Source organism: Durio zibethinus, chromosome 17, assembly GCF_047325235.1.
Source record: "Durio zibethinus cultivar Kanyao isolate XHJ-2024 chromosome 17, ASM4732523v1, whole genome shotgun sequence".
In the NCBI taxonomy this organism is placed as follows: Eukaryota; Viridiplantae; Streptophyta; class Magnoliopsida; order Malvales; family Malvaceae; genus Durio; species Durio zibethinus.
In genome coordinates this window covers 3,068,122-3,083,027 of record NC_143178.1, presented here as the reverse complement: position 1 = coordinate 3,083,027, position 14,906 = coordinate 3,068,122, and the positions used below count along the sequence as shown (strand labels likewise).

Below are 14,906 nucleotides of genomic sequence, written 5' to 3'. Positions count from 1 at the left end.
CAGACCCTAATCCTAGCAGATTAAGAAGCTTCCAGAAGCACAAGAGGTCTCTGGTCTGCTCCTCTAACTTCCCTATTTTAGATCCCTTCTCTGTTTCGTTCCTTCACTATCTAAAGTACCCAAAACACCAAAATTAAAGCTAACAAATTCCTTTACAATGGCGGACGAAGCCAAAGCTAAAGGCAACGCCGCCTTTTCTTCCGGCGATTTCAACACCGCAATCAAACACTTCACTGAAGCTATAAACCTTTCTCCGACCAACCACGTCCTTTACTCTAATCGATCCGCCGCTTACGCTTCTCTCCTCCAATATGATGCCGCGTTATCTGATGCGAAAAAGACCGTCGACCTTAAACCGGACTGGTCGAAAGGTTACAGCAGGCTCGGCGCGGCTCACCTCGGTTTACACCAATACCAGGACGCCATTTCGGCCTATAAAAAGGGTCTCGAGATTGATCCTAATAATGAAGCCTTGAAGTCCGGCTTGGCTGATGCTCAATCGGCGGCGACGGCTTCGGCTTCGGCTTCGGCTTCCCGGTCTAGGGCAGCGTCATCGCCTAGTCCTTTTGGTGACGCTTTTCAGGGCCCGGAGATGTGGGCGAAGTTGACGGCGGATCCGACGACTAGGGTTTATTTACAGCAGCCGGATTTTGTTAAGGCGATGCAGGAGATTCAGAGAAATCCTAGCAAATTGAACGAGTATTTGAAAGATCAGAGAGTTATGCAAGCTTTGGGGGTTTTGTTGAATGTTAAGTTTAAGGCACATGGAGCTGGGGATGACATGGAGGTTTCGGAGGCTGATTCACCACCACCTCCGCCGCCTTCACAACCGGCTAAGGAGGAGGTGAAGAAGCCAGAGCCTGAACCTGAACCAGAACCGATGGAAATTACGGAAGAGAAGGAAAAGAAGGAGAAAAAGGAGAAAGCTTTAAAGGAGAAGGAGGCTGGAAATGCTGCATATAAGAAGAAGGATTTCGAGACGGCTATTCAGCATTACACGAAAGCAATGGAGCTTGATGATGAAGATATTTCGTTCATCACCAATCGGGCTGCCGTTTATTTGGAAATCGGCAAGGTATGATTATTTATTTCTATTTGTGAAATTGTTGGTTGATGTTATTTTTTTACATTTGCCTTTTAGTTGAAAACCTCGAAATGTAGGTGGCTTAGATTAGTAGGATTCATGCTAATTTCATGTTAGTATACAATAATTAATGATTATATATTTCTTTAGAATGATGTTCACTGTTGGGTCACTTCTACTCTCAGATGTTTGAACTTATGAAAGTACATCTTGAGTGTCAAACTTATCATGATTGCAGAGTATGATTTTATGATGGCGTGATTGTGAGTGTTCTGTCAGGCATTCCTAATCGTCCAGAATGTATATTATCTGCTTAATTATGTTGGTATTCATGGGTTTATACACACACAAACACAAACATATTTTGCATTCTTCTTCTTTAAAAGATGACTTTGCGAGAGGGTAGGGGAAGGCCTAGTTTTTAATTGATTTTCGCCTCCTTTTATTCTATCCTGCCAATACCATTACTGAAGGTTTCAAATTTTTGGATTTGGATAGATTTGAACTCATTATCATAATCATTCTTTGGCTCCCCTTATTTCTACTGGACCTAACCTTTCTAACAGCATCATGTGGCGTAGCTTGTTCTGTGCTTGGAAAGAACCTACATTAAGGGATATATAGATCACAATGGGTTATATGTATATCTAACATCGCTGCCCTTTTCTTGCCTACTAAACTTGTCGACTGCAGTATGAGGACTGCATTAAAGACTGTGACAAGGCTGTTGAAAGAGGTAGAGAGCTCAGATCAGACTTTAAAATGATAGCAAGAGCTTTGACCAGGAAGGGAACTGCTTTGGTGAAGATGGCGAAATCCTCAAAAGATTATGAACCAGCTATTGAGACTTTCCAGAAAGCTCTTACAGAGCATCGCAATCCAGACACATTGAAGAAACTAAATGATGCAGAAAAAGCAAAGAAGGAACTGGAACAACAAGAGTATTTTGATCCTAAGATAGCTGATGAGGAGCGTGAGAAAGGTCTTTTTTTATCAGTTTTTGTTTAGTTTTTGCTTGCACCATCATGGTTCTTAATCTCAGATTCTTTTTACTAGTTTATGTTGTATCTGGCCACTGGTCTTTCCCAGTTTAAGCTACATCTCACTGTCCTGTTCATTTGAGTTTGGTCTAAGTCCACATGTAATAGTCATGCTGGAGTGAGCAAAAGTAGTAGTCCCCTATAATGTTCATCTGCTGACTGCACAAACATATATGCAGGGAATGAATGTTTCAAGCAGCAGAAGCATCCGGAGGCTGTAAAGTATTATACAGAATCATTGAGAAGGAACCCCAATGATCCAAAGGTAAGAGGCTTTATTCTATTTTTGTGAGTTTGTTTGTGACCAAGTCACAAAAAGTAGTATCTCATTGACTGTTAAATGCATTTGGGCCTTTCAGGCGTACAGCAATAGAGCTGCATGCTACACTAAATTGGGTGCATTGCCTGAGGGATTGAAAGATGCTGAGAAGTGCATTGAGCTCGATCCAACCTTTTCTAAGGGTTACACAAGAAAGGGTGCTATTCAGTTCTTCATGAAGGAGTATGACAAAGCTTTAGAAACATACCAGGAAGGGTTGAAACATGATCCTAATAACCAGGAATTGCTTGATGGTGTTAGAAGGTATGCGGCTTTAGATCTGTGGTTCTGTGTTCCTATTTCAGTAGTATCGTATAGTTATTTGTTTCCTCAATTATTTTACAGATGCGTAGAACAGATTAACAAAGCTAGTCGAGGTGATTTGAGCCCTGAAGAATTGAAGGAAAGACAGGTGAGGATTTGTTATTGTTTTTGTTTACATTAGGGTTCTAAAAGCTGCTTAGGATGTCAATATAAATTTAAATTGGTGTGTTGCAGGCCAAGGCAATGCAAGATCCAGAAATTCAAAACATTCTCTCAGACCCAGTCATGAGACAGGTAAGTGGTGAAAAATTATTGGTTCAGCTGTGCAGTACTTACAATGTGATCATATTTGGATTCTTGTTGTTTGTGTGTTTACTGAAAAAGAGTTGGGATGGCAGGTGTTGATTGATTTCCAGGAGAATCCAAAGGCAGCCCAGGAGCACACGAAGAATCCTATGGTGATGAACAAGATTCAAAAGCTGGTCACTGCTGGGATTGTCCAGATCAGATAAATGTGAAGAAAAATTTAAGTACTTTTACTTTTTCCAGTTCAGTAAATTTGTACTTTGCTGTGTGAATTTGGATGGATTAATTCATAAAAACTAGTTTCAGTTGGAAATTCTAAAAAATTTGCTGTGAACTTTTCTCATTAACTTTTTTGTCCCGTTTATTCTCCGCCTTCGCTCATCTTGTTGAAGTCTCCTCAACTGCCTGGCAAATGATCAACCAGGACCAAAATATTGATCAATTTATCAGCAATTTGGTACAGAAAAGAATGTTACTGCTGTCTGGAATTTACTTAAAGCGAATGGGATTCTGGAATTGACTTTCATAGCAAGTAACATGCACATTTTAACGGCCAGTGGAAGGATTTATGGATATATTTATATCTTTTCCTTTTGCATTAAGATTACATAACTACTTTTATTTTATTTGAATCAATAATTATTTGGCCAAAAATATGCGAAATAAAACAAGATTAAACTTTGATTATGGATATAGAGAAGTTGATTTGAAATTTAAAATAAAAAAATTGAATAAAATAAGTTAAAAACGTAATCTTAAATTCTAGAAATTAATTAATTAGTTTAAAAGCACGAATGTAAATAAGTCGACGAGTTCAGAGTAATTAAACGCCCCTATAAAGTAGACCGGAGCACAGGAGGAAAGAGAGGTAAAAACGCAAACGACGTCGTTTTCATCATCGAGGAAAAAGGGGGAAACCCCTGAAATTTTTTACCGTATTTGTTTCTCTTGTGGCTTCCACACGAACAATTGCTTGCTCGCCGCGCTCAGTCTCTGGTTTTGCTACTTCCATTTGAAACGCTTATATTACTCTCGGTATGTTACCCTTTGTCCTCTTTAATATCTTGCTCGGGGGCTCAGATCGGTTACTATGTACTTTGGATCTTAATAATGTATCTTGCATGTTCGATGAAATGTCTCTCTGACTTATTACTTCTCAATTTACTTTGTATGAGAGCTAATAGTTAAGTTTGTCTAGAATTCAGAAACCCCATTTTTCGTATGAGTCCTTGGTAATCCCATCTGTTAGCAGATGCTGATAAGTGTCTTCAATAAAGTATTCTCAATTGCTAAAAATCGTGGGAAAGTTCCCACCCCAATCCATGTACTAAAGGATTTGTTTAGTAATTGAATGGAGTGACCTAGAATTAGTGTTAAAACACTAATACTTAGGTTCAGTTACAATATCTTTTGCCTGGATAGGTAACCTTCAATAAATTGCATGCTTGTCTCTGGATCTTTCACTGCATTTCTTTGTCTTTTATTGTATGAACATAAAAGTTAAAATCATTGCATTTTTTAGGCAAATGGGAAGGTTGGGCTTAGAAAATGGTCAGTTCATGAGGGATTTCTAAAGTAAATATATCAGGATCTTCTTTCTCTGTTTGTCATTAGCTTGCTTTATCTATTGAAAATACTCATTGACAATGGAGTTTTAGAAATTCTGTCCTGGAAAGTGATCTGTTTTTGCCATTAATATACTAATGCATTGCAGGAGGAACCACAGTAGGGAGTTTGATGAACGGTGTTTCTAGTAGCTTAAGGGCAGCTTTCTCCTACTGTGTACAGCAAGTGCGGAGCTATGATTATCATCACTACCTCTGCCTCCTTGAGCTTCCTCCTGACATGCGAAAGGCTGCATTTGCACTCCGCGCTTTCAATGTTGAAACTGCCAGAGCTATGGATGTTGCTTCTGATCCCAAGATTGGTCTCATGCGCCTTGTTTGGTGGCAAGAAGCCATTGACAAAATTTATGCTAACAAATTGATTGAGCACCCGACAGCACAGGCCCTCTCGTCAGTGATATCTGAAAGTAAAATTAGCAAGGCTTGGTTGAAACGGTTAGTTGAAGCTCGGATCAATGATGCTAGCAAAGAAGTTACTGACCTACCAGAGAGTATTGAGGAGTTAGAGAAATATGCAGAGGATACTGCATCGACTCTTCTATACATGACTCTTCAGTCTGGTGGCATCAGGTCTACTGCAGTTGACCATGCAGCATCACATGTTGGTAAGGCAAGTGGCCTTCTTTTGCTACTGAAGTCACTGCCATACCATGCTAGCCGCAACCGTCACTTTTCTTACATACCAGCTAAAGTGGCAGCCAAGCATGGGCTGCTAGTTAAGGAGGGAGGTCGATCAGAGATCCGCTTGGATTCTCGTGAGGGCTTATGTGATGCAGTTTTTGAAATGGCATCAGTAGCCAATGCCCATTTGCTGAAAGCCCGTGACTTAGCTGATGCTGTACCTTTTGAGGCTCGAAAAGCACTTCTAGTGGCTGTGCCTGCCCAAGTTCTCTTGGACTCCCTCAGCCGTGTACAGTTTGATGTGTTTGATTCAAGGTTAGCAAGAGGGGTTCTGGGTGAACCTCCACTGTGGTTTCAGTTGAAATTGAAGTGGTATTCATGGCGGGGGAAATACTGAAAGTTTTATTTTTACTGCTTGTCTGTTGAATGGATAATTTTTCATCAGGTGGCAAGCGAAACCAGAAGCAAGAGCTTTGTTGTTTTTGTTCTTTTACAATAAGGGGATTGAGTGTCCTCATGAAACATGTTTGTTAACCATAGAACTATGTGGTTAATAGCTAACTTTGTGCTCCTTTCTAACTTATTATGGTTTGATTCTTAGTGATTCTTAAACTCTGTTATGTGACATCATTAGAAGTTGCATGTTCAATTTACAGGTTTGGAAGGAATAACTAGTCTTGTTCTTTGTTTTTTTTTTTTTAATGGAAGGAATAACTTATCTTCCAAGTGAATGAAGAGAGGCAGTTATAGAGTTGAGCCCGAAACCCACATGGAAACTGTTAATCAGAGAGATTCAGATATTCTCTTTTCATGGCATATGATGAGCTTGGAGTCCTATTCTTTTCTATTGCTCATCTAGCTAGATCTTTATACCTTTTCAGTATTATAACTTTATAACTAAGTCAAGTTTTCCTTTGCTAAATTTCTTATAAATCGTTCCATAAGGTTTAAAATTTGATTTTACTGGTTCATCAAAAGAGGTTTGCTAGACTGATCAGAAACCTGCATTTCCCAACAAGACTAGTATATTTGGGTTTTAGTTTTGACTTTGTACATGACAGGGAAAGTAGTTTATTTGTTTGAAATGATATCCCAGTGGACTAGGTATGGATGTTGGTAATTTCATTTGTTATCCAGTACAAAAATTCAGAAGGTGGATCAAGGACAGAAATGTTCAAACAGATTACTGAGACTTTGAGGCACAGAATTCACTTGGATGGCAGCATTGACTTGATTGGAACAATCTTGTATCGACTAGCAAAGGGCTCTGCCATTCTCAACTCTGTCAGAGAACCTCGTTTGCCACTTGTTGATAACTGGCAGTGCTTGAAATCAATGATATTAGTCTCTTTTCCTCTTAACTTTCCACCCAAAATTGAACTAGTCTGCTTTCTTCATTGTTTATAACCAAATCTTCATTCCAGGTTCGTTTGTTTGAAACACACTGTGGGTGCCTAACTCGATACGGCATGAAACACATGCGTGTATTCGCGAACATCTGCAATAGTGGTGTTTTAACCTCCTTAATGGAGGAAGCTTGTCTTACTGCATGCAGTAGCCATGATCTAAGGGAATGGCACCCTTCAAATCAAGGCTACCATTAAACCTGAATCTTTTCTAAAATTAGTGATATATATATATATATAGATCTTTTATAGTATTAAATATTTGTACATTAAATGCAAAATAACAATACTTACAGTTGTTCATTTGTAGACATATATTCTATGGCCTGAGTTTGAGCTGCTTCCTTTCAAAGACAAAGGGGCCTGTGAAAGTATTTAGGAAGCATGGCCTTGGGGCTTATCCGCTTAATCTTTGAGTGGCCATTTCCGAAAAGTTAAGATCCGTTGGCATGTTGATGGGCCAATTCGTTGCCAACAGCAAAACATAACATCTTTGCTTCCTAAAATATCAAGTCCAAGAGTAAAAAAACAGAAAGGGACTGGACTTCGGCCTCGCCCCGCCTACGGAATAAAGTAAAAGATTTGGCATAGCTTTCTTTTTTTTTTTTTTTTTTTTTTCACAGTATAGTTCGACCAGGGGAAATTTTGACATGGGAATTACATTTTAAAGGTCTAATGAGGTAGTGGAGAAATTCGGCCAAATGGATCCATATACTTGTTTATGCTTCTGAGAATATCCAAAAACAAGGTGAAAGGGAATGAACCTGTAGAGCCCCAAATTGAAGAAAAGCCTTTGTTTCTCCGGCCAAGTTGGGGTATTATACTTTGAGCTTCTCATTCTTTCATTCATCTGCATAAATTAAAAATTATTATGAAACGACCGAGTAGTGGCTAAGGCTATAGCCACGTTATTGCCTCCTGCGCCTCTCTTAGTGGACGCTGGTCCCCCAATGTCTACTATCTATTATCGTATTTGATAGTATTATTCTTTTCTTGCAAGCCTTAGAAAACAAGCAAAGTAAGGCTTTCCTTGCTTTCTCTTATAGAATTAGTATTACTATTTTTCTCCATGTTCTGCATATAAGAAGACCCAAAAAGGTTAATTTAACATTAATCAAAGGGACCTAGAGTTGCTGTAATACATATTAGTTTTACCAAATTTTGTTCATCTATTATAAATAAGCACCCATGTCTGAAATTTCTAGTCTTTGATCATTATTTTCTTTCGTAGTTGACTCATTCATCATTCTAAGCATGTCCGAATTTTTTAATTTATTCTTTGATCTATTATAATAATTTAAGAACTCAATAGAAATTAATTATTTTTTGAATAATAATAATAATAACGTATAAATCATTGACTTAAGGATTTTGCAATCATATTAAATATAACAATAACGTATAAATCATTGACTTAAGGATTTTGCAATCATATTAAATACTATGTTAACTAGTAGGTTTCATTTAGTTGACATTTTTGTTATTTGTTATTTTCTTATTTCATTATGAAAAAAAAATAAAAAAATATAAAGGAAAACAAAAACACTAATCAAACTTAACATTAATGTAAACGATATATAATGGTTTTATTTATTTATTTATTTATTTTCTAAATGCAGAAGCCGTAAGAGAGTTCATCTTACTTGATCGAAATGAAATGGACTCATGACACTTGTCACATTAGCTAAGATATTGAAACCCCACTTTGATCGCGCAATGTATAATTTTTTCAAGATCACAATGTATTTAATTAATATGCTTGGCTTTGTTTTCTCATCTCTTCTTTGACAAAACCTACAATTTCTTTGGTCCCCTCCACAACTCCTTGCTTTGATAAAATATATTAGTCTCAATTAATAAGTTGCATCCATAATTTTAAAATATACCATTCTTCATGGACTATGAAATGATCAATCGGTCATGGTCAATACAGAAAACTTGGAGAGTTACTCATCTAAAATAGCTAACGGTTGAATCAGGCTAGCTGTTTTCTTTATTCGAGTTTTTTTTTTTTTTTTTCTTTCTTTTCCTTCGAGCTGAAACTTTTCTTGCGATATCAATGATTATTAGATATTCTAAATTACAGGATAAGAGATAATTATTTTTTTATTTAATTTATAATTAACTTTTACGTAATCTTTAAGATTTGAATTTAAGGTATTCAAATAGAAATTAAGTTTTTAATATTTAATAATTATTTCAAGGTGCTATGTTTCAGAATAGATGTAAGGTTTTTTTTTTTTTTTTTTTTTTTTTAAATAAGATGCATGTTAAATTATTTATATCATGATATAACTTACATCATATTTGCATTTTCAGAATTCAAATCCTTGAATTCCAAATTATTGATTTCAACAGAGTTGTTTTTCTAACAATTATATAAAAAAAGTTCATTTTACGTGTTGATTTCTCTCTATTCTTTTTTTTTTCTTCGGAAATAGAATATGACAGAGAAAAAGACTTAGTACACTTTAGAGACGGACAAAATTTATACAGAATTATTTATATGAAATTTGTGAAATTTTATCTTTAAAATAATTTAATAAAAATTTTAATAAAAAATCTAAACGATAGATTGATAAAATTCAATATAAAAAAAATAACTTATAAAAAAATTACGAAAAGTATTATTATAATTTAAATTTAATCAATATTTTTTCAATAATAAAAACTTTATTAATATTTTTATTAAAAATATTTATTTAATTAATATATCAAATTTTACACATTTAATTTATGTGATAAAATTTTTTAATTTATCGATTTTAATTTTTTTATTTTATTTACTTATTTTTAATAAAAAATTTTACAAACTTAACCTTTAAAACTTTCATGTAAGTCTTTCCTTTTAAGCGGGAAATAGAAATTCAATAAGCATCAAAATTTTCTGCCCCAATGATGCAGTGATCTCTCTGAGACATGAATCCATACTAGCCCGTCGGCTAAGATCAAGTGTCAGATCGATTCAACTTTTCCTTTTTTAAGCTCATTATACAAACCCAGATCTGTCGTGCCACTGCCACGTTGATTCTTGTATTTGGATAGTGCCAATCTTAATAACCAAACTCCCTATCATTGTGTTGCTCGTGTTCTACATACTGATCTAACAGTTATTCTTTTTTCTCTTTCGCAAGTCAAGCTTGCGCACATGGCCTGTTTTTTCGTTAGCTAATAAAATTTGTCACTGGATTTTATGTTTGGTGTTAGGTTGTAAAAAATTGAATCATTTTTCAATATCAAACTTACTCACGCTAACATAATAATAATGGTTATAAAATTTTAAAAGTTTTTATCTATATATAAATAGACGACAAATTACGTTTCGTTGCTCATAATGTGAGGATATTCCTGTATCTGAACTAATTAACACATTTAGCATCCATTTGGCAATGCGATAGACTCTTTTTCATTTTGTGACGATGTTGTTTTATGATTTAAAATTCAATTATAAAACGCAATAAAATGCAGTTATAGCACGATAGATCCCTTCTAAATGTATTAATGTAATTGTTTTGAATAAATAGCTAATAAGATAAGTTTGGATTTGTAGTAACAATTAATATTAATGATGTAAATTTATCCCTCGTAAGCTTAATAGTTATCACCGATGAAATAAGTGAAAATGCAAATTAAATGATGAAATAAAATAACAAAAAGGAATCTTAATGCAATGATTCTCGTAAATTAAAAAAAAAAAAAGGAGAGAAAAATACAAAAAGACAGAGAAAATAGAGGTTAAGAAAAAAGGGAAAAAAATCATTGACATCCTATATTCACAAAAATTAGCTAAATCAAATTATTATCCACCATAAAAATAAGAGGGGAAAATATCATTACAAATAGCGACGATGTTGTTTCCGTCGGCAATGCTCCCAATCAGCAATTCTCATCCTAACCTTCTCAAACTCCGAAAGTCCACAAGGCAACATGATCCCACCCGATTGATTGAACCCATAAACCCGCTCCGCTTCCTTCAATAGCTCTCCAAATAACGGGTGATTAAAATAAATCACAGGCACCACCACCCTCCTCGTTTCACCTTCTGATTCGCCCACGTACACGGCAAGATGCCCCTTCGGTACCCCAACCCGCTTCACTCCCTTCTCACCCAATCGGATATAACCCGGTTCGGAATTCGAACTAAACAGCCCCTTGGTTCCACGTCGAAGAAACCTCGCCAAAGAGCAGAGTCTGGATAACGGGTTATTGCTGCGGGTTGGACGTCTCAAGAAACAATTCCTGTAGTTTCTTCTTCTGGGTCGGATTATCCATTTGAAAACCTTCACTAGCTTGCGTCCAAGCCTGAACCCTCTAAATTTCTTCATAATCTCTTTGTCAAGAAAAACGAAAAATAATCAATGGGTAGTGTTAAAATCTGAACTTGAGAAATGGGTTTTTGTCGGATTTGCTAATGGTGTCCGTTCTCAGACATGGGTCTCATAGCAATGCCTCTGTTGTTCTGTCGGTTTTTGAGTTTGGTTTTATAGGAAAGCAGAAGTGGTGGTTTTGAACAGTGGATGTATGCTTGGATTCGAGTCATAAAGCATAAGAAGAGAATAAGGTTCGGCTATAGGGATATTGAGGGATGTTTTTATATATGGGAGACCTTTTGAATCATCAGATTTGGAATATTAAAATGTAAGAAAAATACATGGAATGGTCGGCTGTCGGCATCAGGCACGCGGTAATTACTTTGGACCGTGGGACAGAAAAAGGAAACAAATCATAAGTTTCTTGTTGTAAAATGTTACCACATTTGTAATTAAAAAAATGTGTATGTTACAGAGCTTGTAGTGCAAATAAACATTGGAATTCTTTTTTTTATACAATAAAACATGAGTTTCATAATGAGGCATATGCGATCTATATATCAGATCTTAAAATTAAGAATATATTTTTATTGCCAAAAAAATGATTGAAAGATTATTTGTATTAAGATCTGATTAAGAGTAAATTTTTATTATATTTATTTCATATTAAAAATATATAAAATATAAAATTATTATATCATAATTATTATTGATACATTAAATATGAAATATATTTTTTAATTTTATTAAATTTTATTAAAATTCTAAATTATATATTTTTCTATTATTTTTATGTATTGTCTAAAATTAATAAGTTTATTTGTTTTATTATCCAGTTAATGAAATTTTATTTTCTCGAAAAAAAGAATTGAAAATTGAACTAAAAAGGGTATTTTATGTCAAAAATTATTTTTTCTTAAGGAAATATAAACAAGGGAATAGAGTCAATAGTTGACCACGATTTAGTACAAATTGTTCCATGTGCGATCGTTGGAAGCTCTGAATGGACACCCGAAAAATAATTGTAGAGACGCTTGGACATCGATCCCTCAAGAGAACTACACACTATCCCTTTTATTAAAGCCAAATGTTTTTTTTTTTCCTCATTTTTGGTATATGTAAAGGCTATAGTCAAAATTACGCATTCCAAAACCAAGAAAAAGTAATGATATTTAATATATCGAAGAAACAAGAAAATACGAGCCGCCCCCTTTGATGAGTGAGAGGAGACTTTTGTATGTTGAGTAGATAAATTAATTTAAAATATGATATCATGTTGTTATTCGAAAAAAAAAAAAAGATTTAAAATTATAATAATAATTATATATAAATTTAATAAAATATAAAATATAAAATTAATATTTTTATGTTAACATAAATTAAAACATATAATTTTTATATAAAATATAATATAAATATAAAATTTTATATTTTATATTATATAAATACACGAATATCTAATTATATATAATGTGTGAAGCGAATCGGTATTGGTTAAACCAGAAGACAGAAGACAATCGGAAGGCGAAAAAGCAGGCTTCTGTTTTGCAAAATTGTAGTGTCGTACAAAGTAAATTGACCCATGGCCATGGGAGCATAAAATAACGTTAATTAATGCTCAAAAACAACAGATCAGGGTGAGGGTAAGGGGGATCAATTTGTCCATTTTTAGCTCTGTCAATCAAAAAATAACATTGGAGGACACTTAAAAGAAGCTGCATTCTTTCTTTGATGGTACACTTAAAAATGACACATAAATTGATAAGAACTAGAGGGATATGGCCGATCTATAACATTTGATATCAGCAAGAGAAAGGGCTCTCTTTGATTTGTACTTCATTTCAAGTTTTAATCTTTTATGTAAATTTTATGTAAGTTTTGTCCAATTTTAATTAAGTAGAATAGAATACGACCATTTTGGGCAAGAAGAAAGAGATCAAAAGTTAACAAGAATGCCAAATCTTTTAAGCCACTGAATTTGAATCCGAAGCTAAAAGTTAGCTGACTTTAAATTTGGAATAATATGGATTACTCTTTCCAACATGCAATTATCTGCTCCAATGGTGACAAAAATGCAGCCAATTCTTTTATTTATTAGTTCCTTGACTTGACATGCGTATGAAACACTAATCAAACACTAATTTTGTCTGCTTCATTACATTAAACTACTTAACCTGCAAAGCTTAAAGGCGACAAATTTCTTTGATAATTATGTTTGAGAATCGCCAGCATAGGCAAGTGGACAAAGGGTATCTCCCGATTTGAAAGTTTGTTGTTCTTTCTCTGTGCATGGACCTTAAGATCTGCTGTGATTCTTCGTGACACCATAGTATTAATATTTTACTCAGCATAACAATAGAATATATTAATCTACTATACGTGGATCGATACAAAATTACAAGGTGACAATCTTTCTAATTGTATATTTTCATCTTGATCCAATTTTTTTATTATAATATTGAACTGTATTCTTATAACCTCTCAAAGAAAAAAAAAACATAGTTGTTGGGGAGTTGCACTTGGTGAACTTGGTTCAGTAAGGGTTGCAAATGATGAGTAAAATATTAGTAAGTCAATCTACTTAGTTGAAGAATTAATAATTTATTGAAGAATCTGACTGAAAATATATCTGCAATAAGTTTCTGTCCTAATTGTTAGTTATAACTAAAAGAGAATCAGTTTGATTCGACTAGATTGGGTCCAACCAAGATAGGATTTCCAAGATCAGATGTGAGAAGTAGAGGCAGAAAGGATCAGAATGACTCGACTTCCCTTAATTGGGCCCGAAAATGATTTAGCTTTCTGTATTTTCGAAATCCATTGTTGGTAGTACATACTTGGGCTGACTTATTGCGCCAGGTAGTTGCTGCCCAATTTGTCTGGCCTTTCTTGTGGGTTGGGATTATGAACATGGACGCCATAACTTGTTACTCTTCTTGTTTTTTAGTAAGATTTTTTCCAAACAGTTTCACACACACACGCACACCATATGGGCTGTCTGGTTACGTTCGATATACGTAATTCGATATTAATTGACCCCATGGGTATGATTATAATTAGCTACAAAATTATTAGGAAAACCACACCAATTAGCTCTTTCAACGTACCTAACAACATGAATTTATGCATCTTTTTATCTATCTGCGAGATAACATCTGCCAACTTTATCTAAAGTTGTAGACTTTTGTTTGGAACGAGGAAAAAGAGAAAGAAAAAAGGTACTAAAAGAAAAACAGAGTCGGAAAAAAGATCATATCTCTAGGAAAGTACGAAGAAAACATAAACAAGGAAGGAAAAATGAGGACTTAACATTTGGCCATTGTTTCATTAGATCAACAAATGTTATGCCCCATTTTCTTGGGTTTGATTCATCTTTTAAGAGTCCAATTCATTTTGTTAAGTTCATTTAATTACCAATTTATACATCCGTATGAATAGAAAGGGACTGTCTACCAAGGTTAGGGAACTTGACAGAGAAGAGGAAATTGCATCGTCCCGTTTACTTCAAATGTGAATGCACTACAGGGAATATCGCCTTACATATTAGGATTATCCTACATTTGCTGGCCTTATCTTAGGGGAAGCCCCACACAACAGACCGTACAAGGGATTGATCTCAACTATAACTGCTTTGTGGGACAGCTCCCAAACTTATTTTTATTCAATATGATCTGCCTTGAGAAAAAAAAGAGCTCTTTTGTGCAGTGCCAATCCCTTTTGTAACAGTTCACATTGTAAAAGCCAATGTTGTTTAGATCACGAGAGTACCCTTCAAGGCTCAATGACCTTTGAGGAAAAGCAACAGACAGGGCAACCTGGCTTCCTAGTCAGAGAAAGAGAGTGTTATCTGGTTGATGGGCCATCTCCTCCGCCTCTTCTTTTTCTTCTATCTAGGTTGTTTTCTGAAATGCTCAACGTTTGAATACTGTTC

At 34.9% G+C, this 14,906-nt stretch overlaps 2 protein-coding genes and 1 pseudogene across 3 annotated transcripts; 2 read left to right on the top strand and 1 right to left on the bottom strand.

Moving 5' to 3' along the window:
- The first annotated feature begins 105 nt into the window (after window positions 1-105).
- Window positions 106-3,360, top strand: LOC111277342 (hsp70-Hsp90 organizing protein 3-like). The gene is made up of 7 exons (XM_022863732.2): window positions 106-1,075; window positions 1,778-2,066; window positions 2,304-2,389; window positions 2,484-2,707; window positions 2,789-2,855; window positions 2,942-3,001; window positions 3,106-3,360. The coding sequence occupies exons 1-7, from the start codon at window positions 158-160 to the stop codon at window positions 3,217-3,219; spliced, it is 1,758 nt and encodes a 585-aa protein (XP_022719467.2). The 5' UTR covers window positions 106-157; the 3' UTR covers window positions 3,220-3,360.
- Window positions 3,361-3,878: 518 nt separating this feature from the next.
- LOC111277349 (uncharacterized) lies at window positions 3,879-5,930 on the top strand. The gene is made up of 2 exons (XM_022863745.2): window positions 3,879-4,048; window positions 4,728-5,930. Exon 2 carries the CDS (start codon window positions 4,751-4,753, stop codon window positions 5,654-5,656), a length of 906 nt encoding a protein of 301 aa, XP_022719480.2. The 5' UTR covers window positions 3,879-4,048; window positions 4,728-4,750; the 3' UTR covers window positions 5,657-5,930.
- Window positions 5,931-10,327: 4,397 nt separating this feature from the next.
- On the bottom strand, window positions 10,328-11,217 carry LOC111286746 (auxin-responsive protein SAUR36 pseudogene; annotated as a pseudogene). Its single transcript, XR_016328943.1, has one exon. The product of XR_016328943.1 is annotated as an auxin-responsive protein SAUR36 pseudogene (transcript).
- Window positions 11,218-14,906: the final 3,689 nt, after the last annotated feature.

Bases quoted from the DNA above. Each gene is read 5' to 3' on its own strand.
- LOC111277342 (XM_022863732.2), top strand. From the start codon at position 158: ATGGCGGACGAAGCCAAAGCTAAAGGCAACGCCGCCTTTTCTTCCGGC. The intron at 1,076-1,777 runs GTATGATTATTT...TGTCGACTGCAG, and splicing joins TTTATTTGGAAATCGGCAAG to TATGAGGACTGCATTAAAGA. The intron at 2,390-2,483 runs GTAAGAGGCTTT...TGGGCCTTTCAG, and splicing joins GGAACCCCAATGATCCAAAG to GCGTACAGCAATAGAGCTGC.
- LOC111277349 (XM_022863745.2), top strand. From the start codon at position 4,751: ATGAACGGTGTTTCTAGTAGCTTAAGGGCAGCTTTCTCCTACTGTGTA.